We start from the raw sequence: 26,413 nt of genomic DNA, 5'->3' as shown, positions 1-26,413 counted from the left end.
ATGAGTCATGCTAATTTACCTGGCCGCAGTTTTCTAAGAAAATTGAAATTCCTCAGTGAACTGAAAGTCCAGAGAGCAAAAATTTTATTTCTGTAGAATTTCTGTCTGTGAGTGCTATCCAGTAATCTCCAATATGTGAAAGATTTCTTTCACAAGTTATTAATTCTCATTTTTCTTTGTTTTGTGTAGATGTTTCTTTCTCAGCAAAATAGAGGAGAAACTTACTCTTCTTCCAGATGATCATAGTATGAACATGGATGGAGATGCAGATTCCAATGACAGGATGGAAGTAGAGGAGCAGGAAGAAGATATTTGTTCTCTGGTTAAGAGCTGTAAGTTTTCCATGAAAATGAAGATGATAGAGAGTGCAAGAAAACAGGTAGGTACTCATATTTGTGTTCCTCTGTTGTATTACAGAATCTTCTTAGTTTTTTTTAACTTAGCTTTTCTTTGAAATCTGAATCTTAAAGGGATAATTGAATAGTTAATAGTTTTCATAAGAAAATAAGAAACATTTGAAGTTATCCAGAATATTTTAGCAATATATTCACATATAAAGGTGGGCTAAATAGAGTTCACTAGCTATATCAGTTATGTTGAAGATGGAGAAAAAAGGAATAATTTAAATCTTCAGATGACATAAAAGCTTCAGGTTTTTTCAACTTAACCTTCCCATACTCTTCAAAACTTCAAAATAGCAGAAGTGAAATTTGAGTTTTGCCTCTTTTCATTACCAAGCACTTCATTAGGTGCTAGAGATACCATGTTGAACAAAATATAGATAAATGGACAATTATAATATATAATATTAAATGACAATCCTATGAAAAGGACCTGACTTAGCCTTATGGGAACAGAGAAAGCTTCGAGTAGGAGGTAATACAGGAGACTCAAGGATGAAATCGGGCAGTGGGAATAACACGTAAGACCCAGGAATGGTGCAGAGCTCTTTCTTGGTTTCCTGAGTAAAGCAAAGGTTAGATTTTAGCCCCTACTAACTGGTTGTGCACCTTTGTGCAAGAAAGCCCTGCAATCAAGGTGATCAGATGTATGATTTTAACATGTATTTTGGTTGTGAGAAGAAAGGATCTAAGAAAGGGCAAAGGATTAGCAAGCTTTTATATTAATCTGTGTGATTAATATAGAAATGATGGTGGCCATATCTAGGTTAGAGGTCAAAGAAATGAGTGAACAGATTTAAGAAAAATGAAAAGACTTGCTCAGATGAGACATGATGAATAGTTCTGTTTGAGAGGAGGAAGGATGATACACAGATTTTTGACCTGAGTAGCTGAGCAGATGGGAATGCAAAAGGAAGACTAGTTTGTGGGGAAGATGTTATATTCATTTTGAGACATGCTGAATTTGCAAGGCCTTTAAGACAAGTGACTTGTAATTTCCATTAAGTAATTTGTACATTAAGAAATCTGAAGCTCTGTAGAAAAAAAAGTTTTCTAGCCAGGTGGCTCAGTTGCTTGGAGCATTGTCCATACACCAGAAGGTGGGTTCAATTCCCAGTCAGAGTGCCTACCTAGGTTGTGGGTTTGATTCCTGGTTGGAAAGTATATGGGAGTCAACCAGTGTTTCTCTCTCACATTGATGTTTCTATTTCTCTCTTCCCCTGCCCTCTAAAATCAATAAGCATATCCTTAGGTGAGGATTTTTTTTTAAAAAGAGTTATACTAGTGATAGAGGTTTCAATGTGATCAGCTTGTGAATAGTCACTGAAACCATGGGAGTGAATAAGGTAACCAGTATCAATACCCAAAACAGACCAATAGTTATGGGGTGAACACAGGAAGAGTTGTCTGCAAAAGAACTGTGAAACCACACGGGCAAGCCAAAAATCGTCAGTGTCAGTACCAAAGACAGTGAAGGAATGAAAAATTGAAAATTGAATTATGTGGCTCAGTTGGTTGGGCATGATCCCAAAAAGTGAAAGGTCACCAGTTCAATTCCTGGTCAGGGCACATGCCTGGGTTCAGTCCCTGGTCAGGGTGTGTGCAAGAGGCAATCAGTTGATGTTTCTCTCTCACATCGATGTTTCTCACCCTCTTTTTCTCTGTCCCTTCCCCTCTCTCTACATATAAACAAATACAATCTTAAAAAAAAAAAAATAAAAGGAGGAGATTGGTGTTGAATTTGGTGAGAACCAGTTTCACTGGAGTAAAAGAAGTCGTCATAACAGGGTGGAGGGATGAATAAAAGTTGGAAGAAAGGGTATGAGGACAGTGAGTGTAGACTGTTTCTCAACAAACCAGGACAAGTGGGGTCATGAAGGGAATATATTTTTTTTCCAATAAAAGAGACTGGAGATGTTTAAAGCCTAATGAGGAGAACTAGTAGATCAGGAGAGATTTGACAGAGGAGGTTTCACTGGTGAAGTAAGATTCCTTGTGGAGGTTGATTGGGACAGGACTCAGGGCAGAGGCAACTCCTCTGCCTTAATGGAGGGCAGGAAGGAAGAATGAGCTTCCATGTGTGAGGAAGAGTGAGAGCTCTTCTGTTTTCTCTGAGAAGTGGGAGGTGGCGTCAACTGCAGCTAGTGAGCAGGAAAGAGAATTGAGGAAAGTGAGGAAATTTGGAGATGACTCTACTGCAGTAGGGAAAGCTGACCAGCACACTAGGAGAGGATTGTTAGACAGCGTTGACCCTGGATGGCATTTTCTTCAGTGACTCTGTAAGTAGAAGAGCAGAGAAGACATGCACTTTGATTAACCCAGAGTGTGGTTTTTCCAGATAGGTACGACACCTGGCAAATTTAACAGCTAGTGCTCTGAGAGTACCAGTAGGAAAATGGTGGGAATGATTGTTTAGCTTAATTGGAAATAGAAGGAAGTATTAATAAAAGCAGAAAGTCGGCAGGTAAAGTTACCAGATATCTTAAGTAGGTTATAAAGTTATGATAGAAAGAATTTGGTGAGTGGAAGAGCAAGTTTGTGGTCAGAATGGGATGGTTTAAGAACTTAGTGGTGAGGGAGGTTTGGATAATGATGAAGGTCATGGTGTAGCTAAGAAGCTACACCCAGCACTCTGGGGAGGAAAGATACTATCCCTGCCCTCATGATTACTGCCCACTGACAAAGCATGAGCTACACTTAAAACTAACAGCAGCATGAGGTGGGCGAAGAAAAGAGATGTCAACAATGCAAGGAGAGCACAGGGAAGAAGAGAAATTCTGCCTGGAGTAGGAAAGCTTCCTGGAGGAGGAGGCATCTGGACCTGGCTCCATGGGAATGGCAGGGTTTGGACTTGGAAGGGAGACAAGAGTATTATAGGTATAAGATATATTCCAACAAAAGCATGAAGGTGAGAAACTGGGAATGGCAGAGTATGCTCTGAGCAGAGAGATTGTGGTGGGGAATCTCATGATGGCTGGTTTGAAGTAGGTCATGAAGCATTTAATTTAATCTAAGGAGATGGATTAGCTCTAAGGTGAATTGTGTCATGCAAGAAGGAAACCAGGCTTATTAACAAAAAAATTTCCCTTGTAAAATAGTTTTATTTCTAAAATTATATTTCTGTCATTGTACCACTTTCTCTCTTCTGTTATATAGAACAGTTTCTCACTTGCCATGAAACTACTGAAGGAGCTGCATAAAGAGTCAAAAACAAAAGATGACTGGCTGGTGAAATGGGTGCATAGCTACTGTCGACTCAGCCACAGCCGGAGCCAGACCCAGAAATGTCCTAAGCAGATTCTTACTGTGTTGAAAACAGTCTCTTTGTTGGGTATTAAACTGCTCTTATCTATTTAAGTTTTAAAATGCTATTTTATATTATGTCTCTGCTTTTTAAAACTATTACTTCTGTTGCTTTATTTGGCATTTGGGAATTCCATCTTTGGAGCCATAGTAATTTGTATCCTAATATTGTTATTGCATATGACATTTGAAGCTTTTATTTCTTTATCTATAAAATTAAATTGAAAGTAAACATTTTTAAAATACTTAGTCATATTATGAATCTAGTAGTTTAATTATTTAGAAAACTTTGTTTACATATGAGAATTGCCTTGTAAAAAATTAGATATGAAAAGCCTTTTCCTCCTCAGATTTTCTCTTTTCATAACAATGTAGCCTTTAAGACTTAGAAAGAAAAACTCTCTGTGTGGGTCTTGAACCTCATATGCTAGCACTGTTACCATATATCCAAAGGTACGTCATAGCACCATTACTGAACGTTCTCCCAACCAGATTCCCAAATTTGATTCTTCAGCAGAACAGGGAATCATATCTGAGTGTCAACCTCAGTGAATGAGCAGACAGGAAAAGCAGTCTTTCCATAGTGATCCCAGGATCAGAAAATCATCCTTATAATGGTTTAAATATTTTTATGGTTTTTTGAGGGAGAAGGAGGGATATGAGGAGTGTGCTGATATGAAAATAAACATTGGTACTCATAAAAATTTTTTTACTTTTTTAGAAGTTAGAGTATGATTGTACTTTGTAACAGCCTTGTGAAATAAGCAGAGCTAGTAGTTATGGTCAGTATCTGAGGAAAACCTGTCAGAATTGTCATCCCATGGATGAGCAGGGTGGTGTAGTTGATGGGACTTGCCAGGGGACCACCTTTTTTCTTTTACACCTTCTCGCATCCCTGCAAGCTAAGCTGCTAGCTTGACCAGGGCTGGGTAATCTTCTTTTTTAGAGCCACATAGTAAGGTAAAGAACCAGAGCCTTTTTTTTTTTTCAACTACAATTGACTTTCAATATTATATTAGTTTCAGGGGTAGAACACAGTGGTTAGACATTTATAAAATTTATGAAGTGATTCACTCAGTAAATCTTCCACTTTCTGAGACCATATATAGTTATTCAATATTATTGACTCTATATATTCTCTCACTGTACTTTATATCCCCATGGCTATTTTGTAACTGCCAGTTTGTACTTCATAATTCCTTCAACTTTTCGTTTTGCCTCCCAACCCCACCTCCGACAACCATCAGTGTGTTGTTTATATCTATGAGTTTGTTTCTGCTTTCTTTGTTCATTTACTTTGTTCTTTAGATTCCATGTATGGGTGAAATTAAATAGTATTTGTTTTTCTCTGACTGGCTTATTTCACTTAGCACAATACCTTCTATGTTTTTGACAGTATAGGTCCATCCATGCTGTCAAAAACGAAAAGATTTCATTCCTTTTCATTGCCAAGTAATATTCCATGGTATATGTATGCTGCATCTTTATCCTTTTGTCTTTTGATTGGAGCATTTAATCCATTTACATTTAAAGTAATTAGTATGTAGTTAGCTTTATTAATTGTTTTCTGATTGTTTTTGTAGTTCTCCATCGCTTTCTTATTCTCTTACTCTCTTGTATGTTGATGACTTTCTGTAGCGTTGTATTTGGATTCCTTTCTCTTTATTTCTTGTGTATCTCTTCTAGACTTTTTGCTTTGTAGTTACCTTGTACTTCGTATATATCAAGCAGTGTTTATAGTAGTCTGTTTTAAGTTGATGGTCACTTAAGTTTTGAGACATTCTGAAATCACTACCATTGTTACTCAACCCCTCCATGTTTATGTTTTTGTCATTATTTTTTACTACTTTTGTGTGTGTTTCCATGTATCCCTTAATTTACTGTTGTATTTTTATATGATCTTCCTACTTGTGGTTTTTAACCTCTGTACTAGCTTTGGTTGATCCACTGATTTTATTATATTTAACTTTGTCAGAATTCTTTACAATATTTTCATATTCTTTTTTTTTTCTTAAAGATGTCCCTTTAATATTTCTTGAAATACTGCTTTTTTTTCTGGGAAGAACCAGACCTTTAAATGTGGCAGTCTCTGTTGCTTTATCAGCAATGTGTAATAGTATCAATTTAAAAACTACAGTAGGTTATTAATGCATATGCACGGGTGCACTTCCCATTCCTTGTAACAGATAGAATTAGGTGCTTTGACAAAATGCAGAATGATGATACTTGAATAAAAGTTAGTCAGTGTTTTAATTGCTTACTTAGCCTCTGTGTACTTAAATATGGTCACTGCTATCAAAGAACATTTTTCATTAATGTTAGTTCAAGATTACCAAGCGAATGTTCAAATTCAATTTCTTATAACATGAAGATTTATTTTAGTTAATTTCTTAATAGGAAATAACTTTTGTATGCTATGAATTTGTTTTTGTGGGTTTTTTTTTATTTTTGGTATTTTCTGAAAAAATCTCATGTGTTTGTGTGTGTCTGTGTTTTAATCCAACAGATGAGAATAAATCCAGCTACTTAAGCAAAAATATTTTGGCTTTCCGTGACCATAACATTCTCTTGGGTACTACTTATAGGATCATAGCTAATGCTCTCAGCAGTGAGCCAAGCTGCCTTGCTGAAATTGAGGAAAGCAAGGCTAGAAGAATCTTGGAGCTTTCTGGATCTACTTCAGAGAATGCAGAAAAGGTAATGTTTATTGCAAGAATGAACCTTTTATTTGTGTGTGTTGTATGACTTTAATATGCAACCTCTGGCTACATGAAAGAAAGAATAGGTAGAAGGCACAGTCAAGATGGCGAAATAGGTAAACTGAGTTTGCCTCTTCCCATGATCAAGCATAACTACAGCTCAATGACAAAAGGATCATCTCCCTAAACTACCTGAAGCCTAGCTGAACAGAATTCCTATAACTAAGGATATAAAGAAAATACCACATCAAGACAGCTAGGAGGAGTGAAGATACAGACTAGGCAAGTCTTGTCCCACAGTGTGACAATTAAGAATGAGAGGAATAGACTGGCTTTGGAGGTGCCCCCCACTGAGGACCAACAGGTCCCAGCCTCACACCAGGCTCCCCAGCCTGGAGGCACCTGAGTGGAAAAAGGAGTTCTTATAACATCTGACTTTGAAAACCAGCAGACGCTATGTTGAGAGAGACAAATGGCTACGGGAGACTGACTTGCTGTTTCTAAAGGACTCATGCACCAACTCACTTGCTCTAAGCTCCAGCACAGGGGCAGCAGCTCAGAAAGTTCCTGAGATACAGGATAGGAATGAAATTGAGTAACTTCAGAGTGAGGGCTGCTGGGTTGGGGAACAGGGGAACCCTCTAGGGAACGGAAGCACTGGTAGGCACTCCAGTGATCCTTTGTTGAACTCTTTTGCCACCCAGTGGGACCAGCACTGGTGGCCACCAAATCTGTGCACTTCATAAACCTGGCTAAGAGTGTTTGCCCTGCCCCAATATCTCCCTGAGACCCCCGTGTCCCACTGAACTTGTTCACCAGGCCCTCGCTTCTTTTATCAGCTTGTCCACATGGGCAGCCTCTGTAGCGTGCCCTAAGGATTCTCCAAAAATCCACAAACTTCACAAGTTGTCCAGCCTCAGCTCAAAGAGCAGACACAAAATTCCACAAGCTTCGTTCATGCAGCAGCCAGCCTCAGAGTGCATTGTATCTCCTGCCAAGTATTCCCAAGCCCAGCATAAAGAGCAGCTGACTTCAACCTACATTTTGTCTCCCACCAAGTGGCCCCAAACTTTACATAATAGGTGGCCAGTCTCAGGCTGCAGCATAGCTTCAACTAAGCAGCCATGAGCCCAGCACAAGCAACATTGGGTTTGGCTGTCCCACACATCTCCAAACCCAGCACAAGCAGCAACCAACCACAGATCAATTTGTATCTCCTACTAAGTGGCCTCAAACATGGCACAAGCTGTGGTTGACCTTGACCCATACCAGAGCCCCACTAACCCATCTCATCAACCAACACACATGATAGAAAGCCTCAGTTAGCACCGGACCCCAGTAAAGTGACTCCCACACTGTGGAATCAGCCCCTGAACAGCAGCTCATCCACTGAAGTCACAGATGGCCCTCGCAGCCAATCAACCTGAGGGTCAATGCCACCGACTGATGTCCCAGCAGCAGTTGAGGCCCAATTACATCAGGAGGGCACATACAAATGCTATGTGGACACCTCTGGAGCACCTGGCTCAAGTGCCAAACAAGACTGCACCACTGAACTCCACTGGGCACCTTCTATGTAAGGCTGCTCTTTCAAGAGTGGGAAATAGGGCAAATAGACCTAATACATGGAAACAAACACAGAGTCAGCAAAAGGAAGAGAACAAGGAAACATGTCCCAAATTTTTTTAAAAAATGAGAAAAGAATAGATAAATTCAGGCAAACTTCAACAAATAGTTGGAAAACATAAAAAAGAACCAATCAGAGTTTAAGGCTACAATAAGTGAAATAAAGAATACACTAAAGAGAATCAACTACAGATTAGATGAAGCAGAGAATCAAATCAGTATTTGGAAGACAAGTTAGCAGAAAACACCCAGTTGGGACAGCTAAGAGAAAAAAGAATTTTAAAAAGGAGGATAGTTTACAAAACCTGTAACAATATTAAAGGTATCAACCTTTGCATCATAGGTGTCCCAGAAGGAGAGGATAGAAAAGGATTAATAATGACTGAAAGCTTTTCTAACTTCTTAAAGGAAATAGATCTCCAAGTCCAGGAAGCTTAGAGTTCCAGAAAAGATGAACCCAAAAAGGCCTACAACTAAAATGACTAAAGTAAAGATGAAGAGATAGAAGTAGCAAGTGAAAAGCTACTTTTATACCAATTTATATACAAGGGATTACCCTTGTATATAAGACCATCAGTTGATTTTTCAACAGAAACTTTCTGGCTCAAAAGTGAATTACACGTTCTATTCAGGTGACAAAAGATACAAACCTACAACCACGATTACTGTACCTAGCAATATCATCATCTAGAACTGTAGGAGAGATTTTTGACCAAAAAAGCAAAAGCTAAAAAAAAAAATCCATCACTACTAAACTAGCATTACAACAAATGTTTTGTTTCTATTATTCAAATACATTTGTCTCCATTGCTCCGCCACTACTTTCCTCAGCCCCACCCACCCTCAATCCTTCCCTACCTTGGCTTAGTCCACAGGTCCTTTATACAAGCTCTTTGACTTGACCCTTCCCCTTCCCCTCCCCATTACCCTCCTACCTCCTCCCCTCTGATTACTGTCAGTTTGTTTTTCCTTTCAATGTTGCTGGATATCTTTTTCTCGCTTATTTGTTTTGTTGATTAGGTTCCACTTATAGTGAGATCATATAGTATTTGTCTTTCATCCCCTGGCTTATTTAGCTTAGCATAATGTTCTCCAGTTCTATCCATGCTGTTGCAAAGGGTAGGAGTTCGTTCTTTCTGCTGCATAGTACTCCATTGTTTAAATGTACCATAGTTTTTTGACGACTCATTTATTGATGTGCACTTAGGTTACTTCCAATACTTGGCTATTGTAAATGGTGTTGCTATGAACATTGGGGGTGCATAGGTTCTTTTGAATTGGCATTTCGGGGTTCCTAGGGTAAAATCCCAGCAGTGCAATTGCTGGTTCAAAAGGCAGTTCCATTTTTAGATTTTTGAGGAAATTCCAAACTGTTTTCCATGGTGCCTCCACCAGTCTGCATTCCTACCAACAGTGCACTAGGGTTCCCTTTTCTCCACAACCTCACCAGGACCTGTTGTTTGTTGATTTGTTTATGATGGCCATTCTGACAGGTGTGAAGTGGTATTAATTTGCATTTCTCTGCATTGTGGTTTGCATTGTGATTTTAATTTGCATCTCTCTGATGATTAGTGATGCTGAGCCATCCTTTCATATCTCTGAGCCCTGTGTATGTCCTCTTTGGAGAAGTGTCTGTTTCATATCCTTTGCCCATCTGTTAATTGGATTGTCTTCCTGGAGTGGAGTCATGTGAGTTCTTTACATATTTTGGAGGTCAAACCCTTGTCCAAGGTATCATTGGCAAATATATTTTCCCATATGGTTGGTTCCCTGTTCATTTTGCTGATTAAAATCCTATCTGAAGAAATAATGACTGGAAGCTTTTCTAACTTCTTGAAAAAAATAGATCTCCAACTCCAGAACTGGTGCAGTTTTCTTTAGCCATACAGAAGCTTCTTATTTTGATGAAGTCCCATTTGCTTATTCTTTTCTCTATGTCCCTTGCTCTTGGGAATGTGTCAATGAAAATACTGCTGTGTGGAATATCTGAGTTTCCTGCCTATGTTCTCCTCTAGGACTTTTATGGTGTTGGGACTTGTACTTGTAAATGCAAATTGATTTTTATTTTGTTGAGGATTTTAGCATCTATGTTCATCAGCGACATTGGCCTATAGTTTTCTTTCTTGGTTGTGTCTTCTTCTGGTTTAAGGATTACGATGATGCTGCCCTCATAAAAAGAGTTTGGGAGTCTTACCTCTTCTAGGATTTTTTGGAATAGTCTGGGAAGGACAGGGATTAGCTCTTCCTTAAATGTTTTGTAAACTTCAACTGTGAAACCGTCCGGCCCTGGGCTTTTCTATGTGGGAGTTTTTTATTACTGCTTCAATTTCACCAGCTGCTATCAGTCTGATCAGGCTTTCTGCTTCATCTTCATTCAGTGTTGGAAAGTTATATTTTTCTAAAAATTTGTCCATTTCACCTAGGTTTTCAAATTTCTTGGCATATCGTAGTACTTTCTTACAATCCTTTATATTTCTGTGGTATCTGTTGTAAAATCTCCTCTTTCATTTCTGTGTATTATTTATTTGGGTCCTCTCCCTTTTTCTCTTGATGAATCTACTTTAAGACTTGTTGATTTTGTTTATCTTTTCAAAGAACAGCTCCTGAATTTATTGATCTTTGATTTGTTCTTTTAGTCTCTGTGTCGTTCAATTCTGCCCTGATCTTATTTCCTTCCTCCTACTCATTCTGGGCTTTTTGTTGTTTTCTCCAGTTCTTGAAGATGTAAGGTTAGGTTGTTTATCAGAAATGTTTCTATCTTTTTTAGGTAGGCCCTGTATTGCTATGAACTTCCCTCTCAGGACTGCCTTCGTTGTATCCTGTATGTTCTGGACTGTTGTGTGTTCATTTTCATTTGTTCCCAGAAACTTTTTTATTTCTTTTTTTATCTCATTATTGACCCATTAATTGTTTAATAGCATGCTATTCAGTCTCAATGAGTTTGAATGTTTTTGAGTTTTTTCCTTGAGGTTGGTTTCTAGTTTCAAGCCCTTTTGGTCTGAGGAAATGCTTGTTATGATTTCAACTTCCTTGAATTTGTTGAGTCTTGTTTTATGTCCTATTGCGTGGTCTGTTTTTGAAAATATTCCATGTGAATGCAAAAAGAATGTGTATTTTACTACTTTCAAATGAAAGATTCTGTATATATCAGTTAAGTCCATTTGATCTAATGCATCATTCAGTTCCACAATATCCTTGTTGATGTTTTGTTTGGAAGATCTATCCATTGTTGACAGTAGGGTGTTAAAATTCCCTACTGTCAGTGTGTCGCTGTCTATATCTTTCTTGAAGTCCTCCAAGATTTTCCTTATATATTTGGGTGCTTCTATGTTGGGTGCCTATAGGTTTACAATGTTTTTGTCTTCTTGATGAATTCTTCTTTTGAATATTATGAAGCACCCTTCTGTGTCTCTTTTTATAGCCTTTGTTTTGAAATCTGTTTTGTCTGATATAAGTATTGCTACCCCAGGTTTTTTTTCCTGTCCGTTTGCTTGGAATATTTTCTTCCATCTCTTTATTTTCAGTCTGTTTAGGTCCTTTGTTCTGAGATGGGTCTCTTGTAGGCAGCATATATGCAGGTCATGTTTTCTTATCCATTCAGCTACCCTGTGTCTTTTGATTGGAGTATTTAATCCAATTACATTCAAAGTTACTATTGATAGGTACTTACTCATTATTTCACTTTGTTCCTGTGTTTCTCTCTTTCTCGCTCTTTTTCTTCATCTTCTTAAAGTAGTCCCTTTAGCATATCTTGAAATGCTGGTTTCATGGAGGAGTATTTCTTAAGCCTTCTTTGCATTACAACAAGAATTGAAATGACTTCTTTAATTAGGACAAAAAGATCAAAAATAAAAGTAAAACATATAATACAGAAAAAATCTCACAGGCAAACAGTAAAAACATTTACTCAACCAATTGTAAAGCTATTAGAAAGGTTAAAATTCAAAAGTGTGTATTTATGTGTAAATACTATATTTTAGGATGTACACACACACACAAAGTGGTAAAATATACTGGCAAAAACAGACCTAGGGTGTGGTGAGACAGAAAATCAACAAGGAAATCATGGCCTTAAATGACACAGTATAAGACGTGGATTTAATTGATTTTTTTTAATCCCTAAGCAGCAGAATATACATTTCTTTCTAGGACACATGGCTTATTTTCCAGAATAGAACATATGCTGGGCCACAAAAACAAGTCTCAAGAAATTTAAGAGGATGAAATCATATCAAGCACTTTCTGTGGTCATAATGTTATTAAACTAGAAATGAAAGACAAAAAGAAAACTGGAAAACACTCAAACACATGGAAGTTAAACATCACGGTACTAAATAATGAATGGCTAACTGTGCAATAAAAGAGAAAATCAAGATACCTTGAAACAGATGAACACAATGACCCAAAACATGGGACATAATCAAAGCAGGTCTAAGAGGGAAATTTATAGCAATACAGGCCACCTCAAGAAACAAGAAAAATTTCAAACAATCTAACCTTACACCTAAAGGAACTAGAAAAAGAACAAGCAAAGCCCTAAGTGAGTAGACAAAGGAAATAGTAAAGATCAAAGCAGAAATGAATGAGAGTTTAAAAAATAAACAGGAAAGATCAATGAAAATGAGATCTGGTTCTTTGAAATGATAAAATTGATAAACTTTAGCTGGATTAATCAAGAGAAAAAGAAAGAGGACCCAAGTAAATAAAAGCAATAATGAAAGGGGAAGTGAAAAACAATACCCCCAAAATACATAGGTTTATAAGAAAATTCTGCAAAGTTATATGCTAGCAAATTGGACAACCTAGGAGAAATGGATACATTTTTAGAAATATAGTATATAATCTTCCAAGATAAAACAGGAAGAAACAAAATCTGAACAGACTGATAACTAGTAATTTAATTGAATCAATAATCATAAAACAGCCACTAAATAAAAGTTTTGGACCAGATGGCTTTATAGGTGAACTCAGTGAATGTTCAAAGAAGAATGAATGCCTATTCTTCTCTAACTATTCCAAAAAATTGAAGAAGAAAATGCTCCCAAACTCATTTTACAAGGCCAGCCTCACCCTGATACCAAAACTAGACAAGCAATAAAAGAATATTAAAAAGAAAAATACAGGTCAATATCCCTAATGAACACATATGCAAAAATCTTTTTTCTTTTTTTAATTTTTTATTTTTAAGTCATGTTTACTCTATTACAGTTGTCTCAATTTTTCACCATTTGCCCTCCTCCACCCATCCCACCCTCCCCTCCCCGTTCCCACAGTGCTACTCTGTTTTCCATGTCCAGGCTTATGCATACATATTCTTTATCCAGTTTCTTCCCCTTCTTTGCACGATTGTCCTCCTTCCCCATACCCTCTGATCACTTTCAGTTTGCTCCATGTTTCCATGCCTGTGGTTTATTGTGTTCATTAGTTTATTTTGTGAAATAGATTCTATTTATAGGTGAGATCATATGGTATTTGTCTTTCACCAACTGACTTATTTCACTTAGCATAATACTCTCCAGTTCCATCCATGTTGTTGCAAAAGGTAGGAGATCCTTTTTTTCTTTCTCTCTTTTTTTTTAAATGCAGATTGATTTTATTTATTTTTGTAAATGTCAAAATCCATTATAAAATATTAAAAAATTTAAATCCATCATAACGTCTCAGCAACATGACACCAGCACAGAAATAATCCAGTAGATCAATTAAATAAAATGAGCATTGTAGAAACAAACGTATATATCTAACAATGGAATACATGATTAAATTAATATTTCAAATCAATGAGTAAAATAAGTCTTATTCAACAAATAAGGTGCATGGACCACTATTACTTGAAATAAAACAAATACAGAGCCCTGTTTCACACTTTATACAAAAAATATTCATGTGAGTTAAAAATCAGTATGTATAATCTGAGTTTTAGGAGAAAAAAGAAAATAATATTTTTCTTACCCTGAAGTAACACATTCAAACCCAGAAGCTATAAAGTAAAATATTGATAATATGACTATATTAAACATTTAAGACTATGCAGTAATATACGTATAAAAAGTTAAAGGTCAAGTAATAGAATAGGGAAGTATTTGCAACACATGTAAAAAAGGGTTAATAATTTTACTTCTTTTTTTTAGGGAAAAATTCTACAAACATTTAATCAAAGAATGGATACAGGATACCAAAAAGTCATTTAAAGCTTTTTAAAAGTAATAGAAATAGGCAAGAAACATATAAAAGCAGGTTTAGTTTCAACATATAATAAAGTAACAATTAAAATAACATGTCATTGTCACAATCAGATTCATAAGGATTAAAAATATCGGTACTATCAAGTATTGGTGACTGCAGAAGGAACTGGATATTCATATACTCTTTTTCTTCATCTTTGTAAAGCAGTCCCTTTAGCATATTTTGCAATGCTGGTTTCTTGCCTTCTTTTGTCTGGGAAACTCCTTACTTCGCCTTCCATTTTAACTGAGAGCCTTGCTGGGTAGAGCAGCCTTGGGTGTGCAGGCCTCTGCTTTTCATGACTTGGAATATTTTTTGCCATTCCTTTCTGGCTTGTAGTGTTTCTGTTGAGAAGTCAGCTGCTAGCCATATCAGGGCTCCCTTCTATGTTACTACCTCTTCCTCCCTTGCTGCCTTAAAGATTCTCTCTTTGGAAATGCTGAAAGCTTTTTCTTTCAGATCAAGAACAAGAGATCTCACCACTTTTACTGGAACTCACAGCCACAGCAATCAAACAAGGAAAAGAAATTAAATGAACCCAATTTGTAAAGGAAGAAGTAGAACTTTCATTATTTGCACATGACATGATACTATATATAAACCCTAAAAGCTTCACCAAGAAAGTATTAAAACTAATTAGTGAATTCAGTAAGGTAGCAAGATACAAAATTAATATTTAGAAAGAATTGCATTTTTATAGACTAATAACAATCAGAAGGAGAAAATAAGAAAGGCCCACTTACAGTTTTATCAAAAAGAATAAAATACCTAAAGAAAAGTTTAACGAAGGAGGTAAAAGACCATTAGTCAAAAAACTCTAGGGCATTGAAGAAATAAATTGAAAAATTAACATAGTTAAAATTTCTATAACACTAAAAGGAATCTACAGATTCAGTGTAATCCCAATCAAAATACCACTGGCACTTTATAAAATATAATCCTAAAATATTTGTGGAATCCCAAAACATTGCCAGAGCAATCTTGAGAAAGAAAAACGAAGCTGGAGGTATTGCATTACTGAATATCAAACAAAACTACAAGATTATAGTAATTAAAACAATATGATACTGGCACAAAAACAAATACTTAAACAAATAGAGCAGAATAGAGAGCCCAGAAATTCAGACCTGACCTGTATATGCAATTATACAAAGGAGGCAAAAGTATACAGTTGGGTAAAGAAGGTCACTTCAATAAATGGTGTTGGGAAAGTGGGTAGATAAATGAAAAAAAAAAAATTAGACTACTTTCTTATACCATATACAAAACTAAACAAAATGGATTATAGACTTATATATAAGAACTGAAACCATAAAATCCCTAGAAGAAAACACAGTCAATATATTTTACATTGATCTTAGCGATATTTTTTTGGATATGTCTTCTATGGCAAATACAACAAAAGCAAAAATGAACAAATGGGATTACATCAGACTAAAAAACCTTTGCACTGCAAAGGAAACCATCAACAAAACAAAAAGCGTACTAAATAGCAGAAGATACTAATGATACATCCGATAAGACATTAATATCCAAAATTTATAAAGAATAAGTATAAACAACACCCAAAAAATGTCATTTTAAAAATAAACAGAGGACCTGAATAGTCACTTATCCAAAAAGGCCAATAGACTTAATGAAAAGATGCTGAAAATCATTAATCACCAGGGAAATACATCTAAAACCAGAATAAGATATCACTTCATACGTGTCAGAATGGCTATCATCAAATCAACAAACAGTTGACAAGGATGTGGAGAAAAAGGAATCCTCGTTCACTGTTAGTGGGATTGTAAGTTAGTGCAACCACTATGGAAAACAGTATAGCGGTTCCTCAAAAATTATAAACAAAACTTCCGTATGACCCAGCAATCATGAGTCAGGTATTTATCCAAGGAAATCCAAAATGCTAGTATGAAAAGATATGTGCACCCCTGTGTTCATTACAGCACTATTCACAGACACCAAGGTATGGAAGCAACCTCAGTGTCCATCAGTAAACAAATGGATAAGGAAGATATGGTGCAGTTTTGAAGGGAATATTCCTCAGCCATAAAAATGAAACCTTGCCATTTGCAACAACATGGAAGGACCTAGAAGGTATTATGCTAAGTGAAATAAGCCAAAGACCAATGCTGTATACTTTCACTTACATATGGTATCTAAAAAACAAATGAACAAACAAACTTACAGTGAATAATCTGATAGTGGCCTGTTGGGAGGGTGATGGGTGATGAGTGTAAATGGTGAAAGGGATTAAACAGTACAGATTGCCAGGTATAAAAATATTTATGGTGATGGAAAATAGAGCAAAAGGAATATAGTTAGTAACGTTGTGATAACTCTGTATGGTGCCAGATGGGTACGAGACTTAGTGGGACAATCCCTTCATAAGGTATAAATGTCTAATCCCTGTTTTACACCTAAACTAATATAATATTGTATGTCAACTATAATTGAAAAATAAATTTAAAAATATATCAAAGTACAGAAAACTTTTTGAGTCAACTGTAGAAAAAGATATTTGCAAAGGGAAAAATGTGTATTCTGTGTGGAATATTTGCATATGTTCATCTTAAACTCCTAAGCTTTAAGATTTTGTGATACACTTCCAGTAATTTCAGTCAGTGGGAATTCTCAGTAATTGTTCCTTTTACTTCCACATAGGAATCTCACTGCCCATGGGTTTCCCAGCTATTAAATGAAGCACCAAACAAGAAAGAGACATTACAGCTTTGAGGGAAAGTATAGACCTCTGAAATTCCTTTATTCTACTTTGTTCCATTATTTGATTAGCCATACACCAGTTTGCAAAAGAATAAATTAAGGAAATTCACTCCCAATCTGTTAGGACTTAGGCTGCTTCTAGAGAGCTGAGATTAGAGGGCCATCATTTCAGTATCCTAGATAGGGTTAGTCTTAACCTGGACCTTAAAGACTGAAAAGGGACAATTAAAGAAAATAAATAAATAATAGGCATTACTTTGTGTTTTTATAATATATTTGGCAGTTATGCATAGCCAAATTTATTATGTGGAAAATTGACATACTCCATGTTGTTCTTGTTTACTTGAGTGATGCACTTTTCTAGCATTGATGATGAGAAATTTGTGTCGGAATGATACACAGTTTTTCCATGAATTTGGTTAATGGACTTTCACCACTAGTCACCTCTCGGGTGTTCCACTACTTTGTGGGACAAATCAACCTTTTTCTCTTTTTTATTTAGTGCCTGCTTTTTAAAATTATGTTTTATTGTGATAGTTAACAGCTTCTCCTCATCTTGCCATGGTCCACCTCACTGTAGTTGGGTAGCCATGCCTTCTTCCTTCATAGTGTTACCAACGACTCTGCAGGACATTGTCCACAAGGTGCCAACTTCCATCTCTATTTAAATTTCTTACATGGCAGTATGATCGCATTGACTTTTGGTGCCTGCTCTGAATGACTAGTGGACTGTCTGGCCCACGCTTTGCTTAATTTTCTTTGTTTGGTTATATTTAACATGCTCAGGATCGTGCTGGAATTGCTTATGCTTTCATAATCAGGGCAGACTCTCCCTTTTTAATTTAGCCCGCTTCCTGTATTCATTATTTTATGGCTAATGAATCACAAGTATTCTTCCTTTATCATCACAAGTGGCAAACAGTTTTTCCACAGTGTCCGTCACACCAACAGGCTTTCTGAGATTTCTGTGAATTCTAGGTGATCACAGGGCTGTACCAGAGAGCGTTTCATTACCTTTCCAAAGCCGTGCAGACAGCTGAGGAGGAGGCCTGGCCTCCCAACAAGGGCCAGCAGCCTGCAGCCGGGGTAGTAGATGCTTATATGACGCTGGTGGATTTCTGTGACCAACAGCTCCGCAAGCAGGAAGAGACTGCATCAGGTGAATTACAAAAGAAAGAAAATTAGTGTCACACTATGTTAATGTAAAGTTTCAAGAATTTTGTACATACTTTTGGTTTCCTATTTGTGTGTTTTAGATGAGAAAATTCTTGCCTTTTTAAGAAGGGACATCTTCAAGCAACATGTCCTGCTTACCTTCTATCCTGGAGTCGAACTATCTTCTATCTTTCCATTTACTTAATTTATACTTTCATATTTTGCTTGTAGCTTTGGTATTATTGGCTTTATGTGTCCTGCCTCTTGCTCCTGGAATAAACTCAATAACCAGCACTGCCCTTTTCTTGCCAGCCAAGAAAGCAGACTGCTTCATGCAGAATGGGTAATCTAATAGAAAAGTTCAGCTTTGAGATAGAAACTTTTACATACAGTCCGAAATTGCTCCCGGTGTTTGTTGATATGAAGTAGTTGTTAGAAGAAAATGATGTACTACAAAATATAAGCCAAAAAGTGAAACTATAATTACATGGTAAATTTATAGTTTATGTATATTGACCACTGTTGGTTTTCCTTTCTTTGTTAGTTATTGAGTCTGTAGAGCTGCAGATGTATCCAGCCCTTGTGGTGGACAAAATGTTGAAAGCTTTAAAACTGCATTCCAATGAAGCCAGGCTGAAGTTTCCCAGACTACTGCAGATTATAGAACAGTATCCAGAGGAGACCCTGAGCCTAATGACAAAAGAGGTATCTTTCGTCTACAGAACTTAAAAACATACTGCTATTTATATCCAAACACATTAATGTGTATAATGCATATATTATAGCTTTTTCTAATAGACATTGAATTTTGCATCCCAACAATATATGCAATTTAAAACCATATGAAGGAACGTACACATTTACCCGTTTTCCTTAGTGGGTGTTGATAATGCTATGTCTGAACACGGACCCCAAGAAATAGAGGAGGAGGTGTATTTGGGACAGAGGTGGGAATTTTCTGTAGCAGTTTACTGTCCATGGAGATAAAGCTGTGGTCTGTAACACCTGCTGATGCCTATGCTCGGCGTATTACTTAGTCCAGAGAGAAAGGAGTGCATTTCAGCTGGCGTCCCACCCCCAGTGGCGTGGCTTCTGCCAGCAGCACAGCATCCAAAGCAGCTAGTGAGTGTGGGCTCGCGGGAGCAGCCTGCAGTCCCCCACAGGTTCTGTTCGCCAGCTTTGCGTGTCTGCTGTCCCACCCACACAGGGCTGCGTCGTCCTGCCTTCCTGTGGATCAGGCCTCGTCTATACAAAGCGGAGGGCCATCACCTAGAAGGCCCCTTAATGACTTTATAAATGTTTAACTGGAAAATAAGGGCTACCTTTGAGTTGATAATTATTAGTTCAAAAAGGGTGACATAATATGCTATTAGCTATTAGTAGGTTTAAAATAGTGCTGGTCTCTGAGCTGTGGAGACACAGTGCCTGTCGGGGCTTTACTACTCCTCTGACTCCCCTTTGGACTTGGAATGGTGGGGGTTCTTTCAGTAGGTCTTAAACAGCAGATTAAAGTAAATTCAGAAATGCAATATATATGTGTTTTTCTTAAAGATAAGTAAAGAAATAAGCTATAATTTTATTTTTTAAATACTTCATGTATATATAATAAAGACAGCATTTTCAGTTTTTGAGAAAATAAACAGTATTTAGTCAGTGTTACAGCACTGGAGGAAACACTTGAGATGGGACAGCTAACCTTTATCGAGTGCTCCCTGTGAACTGTATAGACTGATGCATTGTATCCTCACATACCCTGCTCATTCCTCAGTTTATGGATGAAGTTATGAAGCTTCCCTACGTTCATTCACTCCTCATGCCAATATACCAAGTATATCAGATTTTATCTTAAAATTAACACCTTAAAAGGCATTAGGGGAAAACATGAAGAAGTTTTGAAAATGGTCTTAAAGAAACAGATACCAGAAGCCATAAAGGAAGTAATTTTACACTTCTGTGCGGGAAAAGAAAAAAATTCCAAGGTTAAGAAACTCGGAGAAAGGTATTTGCAATACGTATTAGAGACAAACTTGATGTCTCCACTCTACAAAATAAATACACCAGTAGAAAATTCTTAAAGGAAATGCACACATGGTTAATATAGTTAAGACAGATATACTGTTCAGCCTCACTAATAATAAAACATGAAAATTAAAATTAGATATTTTTCCCTTTTCAGATTGACAATTAATTTTTTTAAATGATTATCTCCACTGTTGAAAAGGATTTTGGAGAGTATCAATCTTATTTTTTTGAGTACTATATTTTAAATTTTTTTTCAAGTACAGTTTGCATTCAATAGTATTTTATATTAGTTTCAGGTGTATAGTGTAGTGGTTAGATAAACATGCTTTACAAAGTATTCTGCCTGATATTTCTAGTACCCAGTTGGACCATAGAAAGCAAAACAGCATGGTACTAGCATAATTCACTTTTAGATATGAAAATTTGAAAAGTCTTTTTGGAGAGAGGTCTAGCAATGTTTTTTACAATTAACATTCACCTAGTAATTTTACTTATAGGAATTTATCCTGTGGGTGTATAACACAAGTACAAAGAGATAAATATATGGATGTCCACTGTGTCATTTATCTGTAATAGCAAAAATTAGAAAATACTCTAAAAAGTCATTTAGTAGTAAAATGAAATGGAATACTATACAGCCATTAAAAGGAATGAGGTAAGTCTAAGAAATATCAGCAACAGTATGCCTAGTCTAATTCCATCGTTGTAAAGAAAGGATATGTGTGCACATGCATAGAAAACATCCAAAAGAATTGAGCAGTTCTCTGTGGAATAGGAACTGAGAGGCCTGGGGACAAGAAGGCTTTATTTTACAGTTGTCCATTTTGATACATCTAATTATAAATATATTTATATATATACTTTTTATATTGACACATTACTTTTATACAGAAAATGTTCAGTGTTTTGGTCACTATTAAGTTACAGCTCTCTGTTTCAGATTTCCTCCATTCCTTGCTGGCAGTTCATTGGCTGGATCAGCCACATGGTAGCCTTACTAGACAAAGAGGAAGCCATCGCCGTCCAGCACACTGTGGAAGAGATTGCCGATAACTATCCACAGGCAATTGTCTACCCATTTATAATGAGCAGTGAAAGCTATTCTTTCAAAGATACTTCTGCTGGTCATAAGAATAAGGAGTTTGTGGCAAGGTAATATTGCAGAGAAATTAGGGTGATTTCTACTGTCATTAAATACTACAGTTTATAGTGTGTATGGTAAAAGCAAACACTTGGAAGCTTATATTTGTCTTCAGATTATTAGAGCTTTCACTGAAGAGTAAAAAATCTTAGATATTTGTTTGTTGAAAGTATTTACCATGGGTATGTTATTTGTTATAAAATTTATTTCCTTTTTAAAATACATTTCACCTTAGAATGTTATTCATGAAACATTCTACCCTTAATGTTAACAGCAGTCTGATGGTGGAAACAGACTAGATGAGATGCTTTATGAAATCAGTTCTTGAAATTCATCTTTAATTGAAAATATCTGGGAAACCCCTCTTCTTAGAATTTAGAAGACTGTCTGAAGTGTCATTCTTTTCACTTTGATTTATAAGTGGAGACATAACTAGCAATGGTGTATCACTTTTGCAAGAATACTTTATAAATGCATGATATTTTAGTTGACATTCTTTATCAAAGGCTTTTTTTTGTTTTGAGCTGATTTGCTTTATTATTGAGTGTTTTGTTTGAGAAGGCAATAGAGAGTTAGGAATAGCTTTGCCATGGTTTGTCAACGGGTTGGCTGTTTTTACACCATCCGCCACTGCTGTGTCCACCCCGTGGTCTCTCTGCAGAACCACCTGCAATATGATTATTTTTTTAAAAAGAAAGAAAGGAAAAACGTTTGAAAATGTGTCGAGAAACTAGCCTTTTCTTTCATAGTGTAACTTCAGAACTGTGTGTATCAAATTGTATACATTAAAATGTAGACATTATTTGCAAGAAGATTTACTTTTATCTAAGATTCTCACCTCTTTATAGAATAATAGTAGTCCTCCTTCATTCATGAGGGATATGCTTCAAGACTCCCCGCCCAGTGGATGCCTGACACTGCAGATTGTACCAAACCCTATATATACTTTGTTTTTTCCTATAGGTACATACCTATGATAAAGCTTAATTTATAAATTAAGCACATTAAGAAATATTGACAACAATAATTAATAATAAGATAACAATTATACTGTAATAAAAATTATGTGAATTTGGTCTTTTTCACAAATATGTTGTACTATACTTACCTTTCTGGTGATAATGTGAGATGATAGAACGCATATTTGGTAAGATGAAGTAGGGTGGATACGCTGGACAAAGAAATGATTGATGTCCCAGTGGGACAGCGTGAGATTTCATCACTGTACTAGAATGGCATACAGTTTAAAGCTTACGAATTTTTCATTTCTGGATATTTCCTATTTAATATTTTCAGACTGTAGTTAACCACAGGTAAGTTATACCGTGGAAACTACAGATCAGAGGGAGTATTGTACATACTTTGTCCTTCACCTCATATTGGATAGAAATTTTAAATTGCTTTTTCCCTGGACTATAATCGGTTCTATGTATATAAATAAAAATAATTATAAATTACAGGCCTTGATCTATGAAAGATGTTTGATTACTTAAACTTGGTAATTTTTTTTATAGGATTAAAAGTAAGTTGGATCTAGGAGGAGTGATTCAAGACTTTATTAATGCCCTAGAACAACTCTCGAATCCTGAAATGATCTTTAAGGTAATGTTACATCTTCTAGCACATAAAACGTAGAACTTAGATAAAACCTACTTACAATCTAGCTTGATTTTTCTTTTTTTTCCCCTGAACAGGACTGGACTCATGATATCAAAGTTGAATTAGCAAAAAACCCTGTAAATAAGAGAAACATTGAAAAGATGTATGAAAGAATGTATGCAGCCTTGGGAAACTTAAAGGCTCCGGGCCTTGGGGCTTTTAGAAGGAAGTTTATTCAGGTATGGGTGAATGGTGGTCTGCCTTTATGATAACAGAATTATTGTGACACCCAACACTTATTATATTTGCTATTTTGTTAGCTCTGCTGGTTTTAAAATGTCTGTTGAATTTGTAAACTTCATTTAGATTTGATGCTTTTTCCTCAAATGTTGATGGCATATTTTTAGTAGCAGGTAGGGTGATAGGTAAAATCTTGGGGTTTTTATTACATTGTGTTCTTCATGCTCAGATTCCTAGATATGAAGGTTACATGTAGTTTAATATTCTTAATTCTCAGAATGATAAGAATTTCGAAACAAGAAAATACATGTATTTTATATAGACTAATTATTTGTGAGCACTTATCTCTGTTTGAGGCACTCTACTGGGTGCGACAGAGGTTCAAAGAAAAGATTGACCCAGATTCTGAATTCAAGGGGACTGTCTGGCAAATACTGTATTTAAATAACTGGGGCATAAAGACAAATGTGATGTGTGAGACCAGTTTTATAGTTATTCCAGAGTTGAAAGGAAGAGAACACACCTCAGTTTGGAGTGAAAAAGGAAAAGCTTCTTGAAGCAAGTGGAGGCAGAAATGAGCTTTGATGTGTCCAGATTTGACACAACCAGGCATGTGCTTGTTGCTCCCCCTAAATGAGTTTATCTTTTGTCCCTTGTCCATCTGGAGAACTTACTCTTCAAAATGTGGCTTATGCATCATTTCTCCTTTAGAGCCTTTCCCTCAACCTCCTTCTCCTAACTGTCCCCCAGAAGAATTAGATATCCCTTCCTCTCTGCTATCTAAAGCACCTATGTACACCTCTCTTAGCATTCATCACACTGATTTTTCCCCCAGTTTTGGTTAAATTACCTTTATTCCTTAAACCTCAGGAAGTTAGCCTAAAGGAGAAGTCCTAGTACTCATGTTGCTAGAGTTCTCAAGTTCCACAATCTCTAGTGCAAAGGAAGGTCTTTGTCCCTTCTGTTTTGTCTGATAACTGCTTTAATGAGATGTAATTTAGCCCTGAGTGGTGTGGCTCAGTGGGTTGGGCATTGTCCCACCAACCAAAAAGATCCCCGGTTCAATTCCCAGTCGGGGCACATACCTAGGTAATGGGCCAGGTCCCCAATCAGGGCTATGCAAGGGGCAACCAATCAATGTTTCTTTCCCTCTTTTTCTCCCTCCCTTTCCCTCTCTCTAAAAATAAATAAATAAAACCTGACAAAAAAGATATAATTCACATACCCTACAGTTCACTTTAAAGTGTACTATGCCATAGTTTTTATTATATTCACAGAGCTATGCAAACATCACATCAATTTTAGAACATTTTCATCACCCCAAAAAAGAAACTCCGTACCTCTTAGCAGTTATTCCTCAGCCTTATCTCCTGCCAACCTCAGGCAACCATTGAGCTACTTCCTGTCTCTGTAGTTGCCTGTTCTAGACATTTCCTATAAATGAAATCACACAATATATGATGTGGCCTCTTTCACTCATCATAATGTTTTCAGAGTTCATCCATGTTGTAACGTGTCAGTACATCATTCCTTTTTATTGCTGAATATTATTTCACTGTATGAATATGCCACATTTTGTTTAGCCTTTCATTAACTGATGGACATTTGGGGTTTTTCCACTCCTAGGTCTTATTAATAGAGTTGCCGTGAACATCAATGTACAAGTTCTTTTGGGAAAATTCTACGGAGTGGAAAACCATATTTATCTTTAACTCTTTAATTTATGCCTCCTAAATTAGACTTGTGGACAGGGATTTTGTTTTGTTCACCTTTTCTTTTCACTATTTTTAATACTGCCTGGTTTGATACAGGAATCTTTAACTAGATGAATGAATGGTATAGTTTTGATAAGTAGAGATAGATTTTGGTGGGTCATTCCTACTAGGGTAGCTTTAACTAAAGGTATGAATGAATAAGTATATACAGGACTATCGTTGCCTAAATGTGACCAGGGATTTATACTCAAAGTTAAGATAAAATCATAAATCTTTGTATTTCATTTTATGACATACAGCATTAGGCTCCACATCATATCAAATCTGTCTCACTGTAGTGCGCACTGAGCACACCACAGGTCTCAGAGCAGGAAACACCCGTATTATAAATGTACTTAAAACTAACATACTAGCATTGATACATTTATAGAATTACAAAATACTATATTTGGAAAAGTGTTATTTTTTTTCCTAAACCAGTGATCCAGGAAACCTTTAGGCACCCTTTTTCTGTAAAGACTCAGATTTTCAGTTTTGTAGGCCATACCAGATTCTGTTGCAGCTACTCACATCTTTCATTAAAGTGCAAAAGCAGCCCTAGAATGTATGTAAATGAAAGTTATATCTAACACAATTCCAAAAAATTTTTACTTATAAAAACAGGCAGTAGACTGGATTTGGCTTGTAGTTTGCCAAACCTTATTCTAAACAAAAGGTAGGGTTGAAAACTAGGTGACTTGCTCAGTGTCAAAACAAATGGCAGAATGGAAACTAGAGCCAGGCCTCCCAGCTTAGTAGGGCCGATCCATCTGTAAAGAGATTTACTTTAAGCAGTACCTCTTTTCTGAAACCTTCCCTAATCTACCCTGCTCTCCAGTAGGTTCCAACCCCTACCCCAGACTGAGAGGAGGTGTTTCACTGTAGTTTGCCACCTGGCTGTCTCCTCAACCAGTGTGTGAATGTCTGCAGTGGTCCTGTTCAGTGCCTGGTGTTGAAGAATTAATTCTGCACAGCCCCAAGAGAAGACTGCATGTTAAACTTTTGAATTCATAGCCACTTCCTTTCCATGCATGCTGGATACTGTAAGACTGCCCTGAAAATCTCTTAGTGTGGACCACTCACAGTTCTTACCAGCTGCTGCTGAGTATGGCTACCTCCAGCCTTAACCAAGGGAAAATGTCAGGCAAAACCAACCTTTCCTGTTTCCACTAGGCATGACACTTATCTTGAGATTACTTGGAAAATCAATCCAGAATTTTCTACCTTGTACCAAATCAACAAATAATCTGCATTAATTAAAATAATAATCTACCAAAACAAAATTGTCTCAAATTTCACTTTAGAGGATCCTAAGGGCGTTAAGCCATTCAGAAATACTGTTGGTGCTGGTTATATTTGGGAGATAGCCAATTTTTCCATGTATTATAAGAATTAAAGATTGTTTCTATATTTTTAATCCATATATAGATCAAAGAAGAAACTTGTTTTATGTATGTCAGTTTTCCTAAAGTGAACTATCTTAAAATAGAGCATATATTTAATTTATACCAGATTTAGGTT

At 36.4% G+C, this 26,413-nt stretch overlaps 1 protein-coding gene across 1 annotated transcript in view; it reads left to right on the top strand.

The window, feature by feature from the left end:
* The window catches only part of PRKDC (protein kinase, DNA-activated, catalytic subunit), a 223,763-nt gene that overhangs the window by 184,900 nt on the left and 12,450 nt on the right, over window positions 1–26,413 (top strand). Inside the window, exons 69-76 of the mRNA XM_054595436.1 lie at window positions 190–379; window positions 3,558–3,732; window positions 6,211–6,401; window positions 17,960–18,140; window positions 18,681–18,841; window positions 21,099–21,310; window positions 22,814–22,901; window positions 22,994–23,137. Coding sequence (XP_054451411.1) covers window positions 190–379; window positions 3,558–3,732; window positions 6,211–6,401; window positions 17,960–18,140; window positions 18,681–18,841; window positions 21,099–21,310; window positions 22,814–22,901; window positions 22,994–23,137 — 1,342 coding nt within the window. The remainder of the gene's footprint in view (window positions 1–189; window positions 380–3,557; window positions 3,733–6,210; window positions 6,402–17,959; window positions 18,141–18,680; window positions 18,842–21,098; window positions 21,311–22,813; window positions 22,902–22,993; window positions 23,138–26,413) is intronic.

This window comes from Pteronotus mesoamericanus, unplaced genomic scaffold (assembly GCF_021234165.1).
Source record: "Pteronotus mesoamericanus isolate MK-2021 breed Mesoamerican mustached bat unplaced genomic scaffold, CSHL_Meso_final scaffold_54, whole genome shotgun sequence".
NCBI lineage: Eukaryota > Metazoa > Chordata > Mammalia > Chiroptera > Mormoopidae > Pteronotus > Pteronotus mesoamericanus.
Note: the sequence above shows the minus strand (reverse complement) of the source record. Positions and strands in the feature narration are given on the sequence as shown.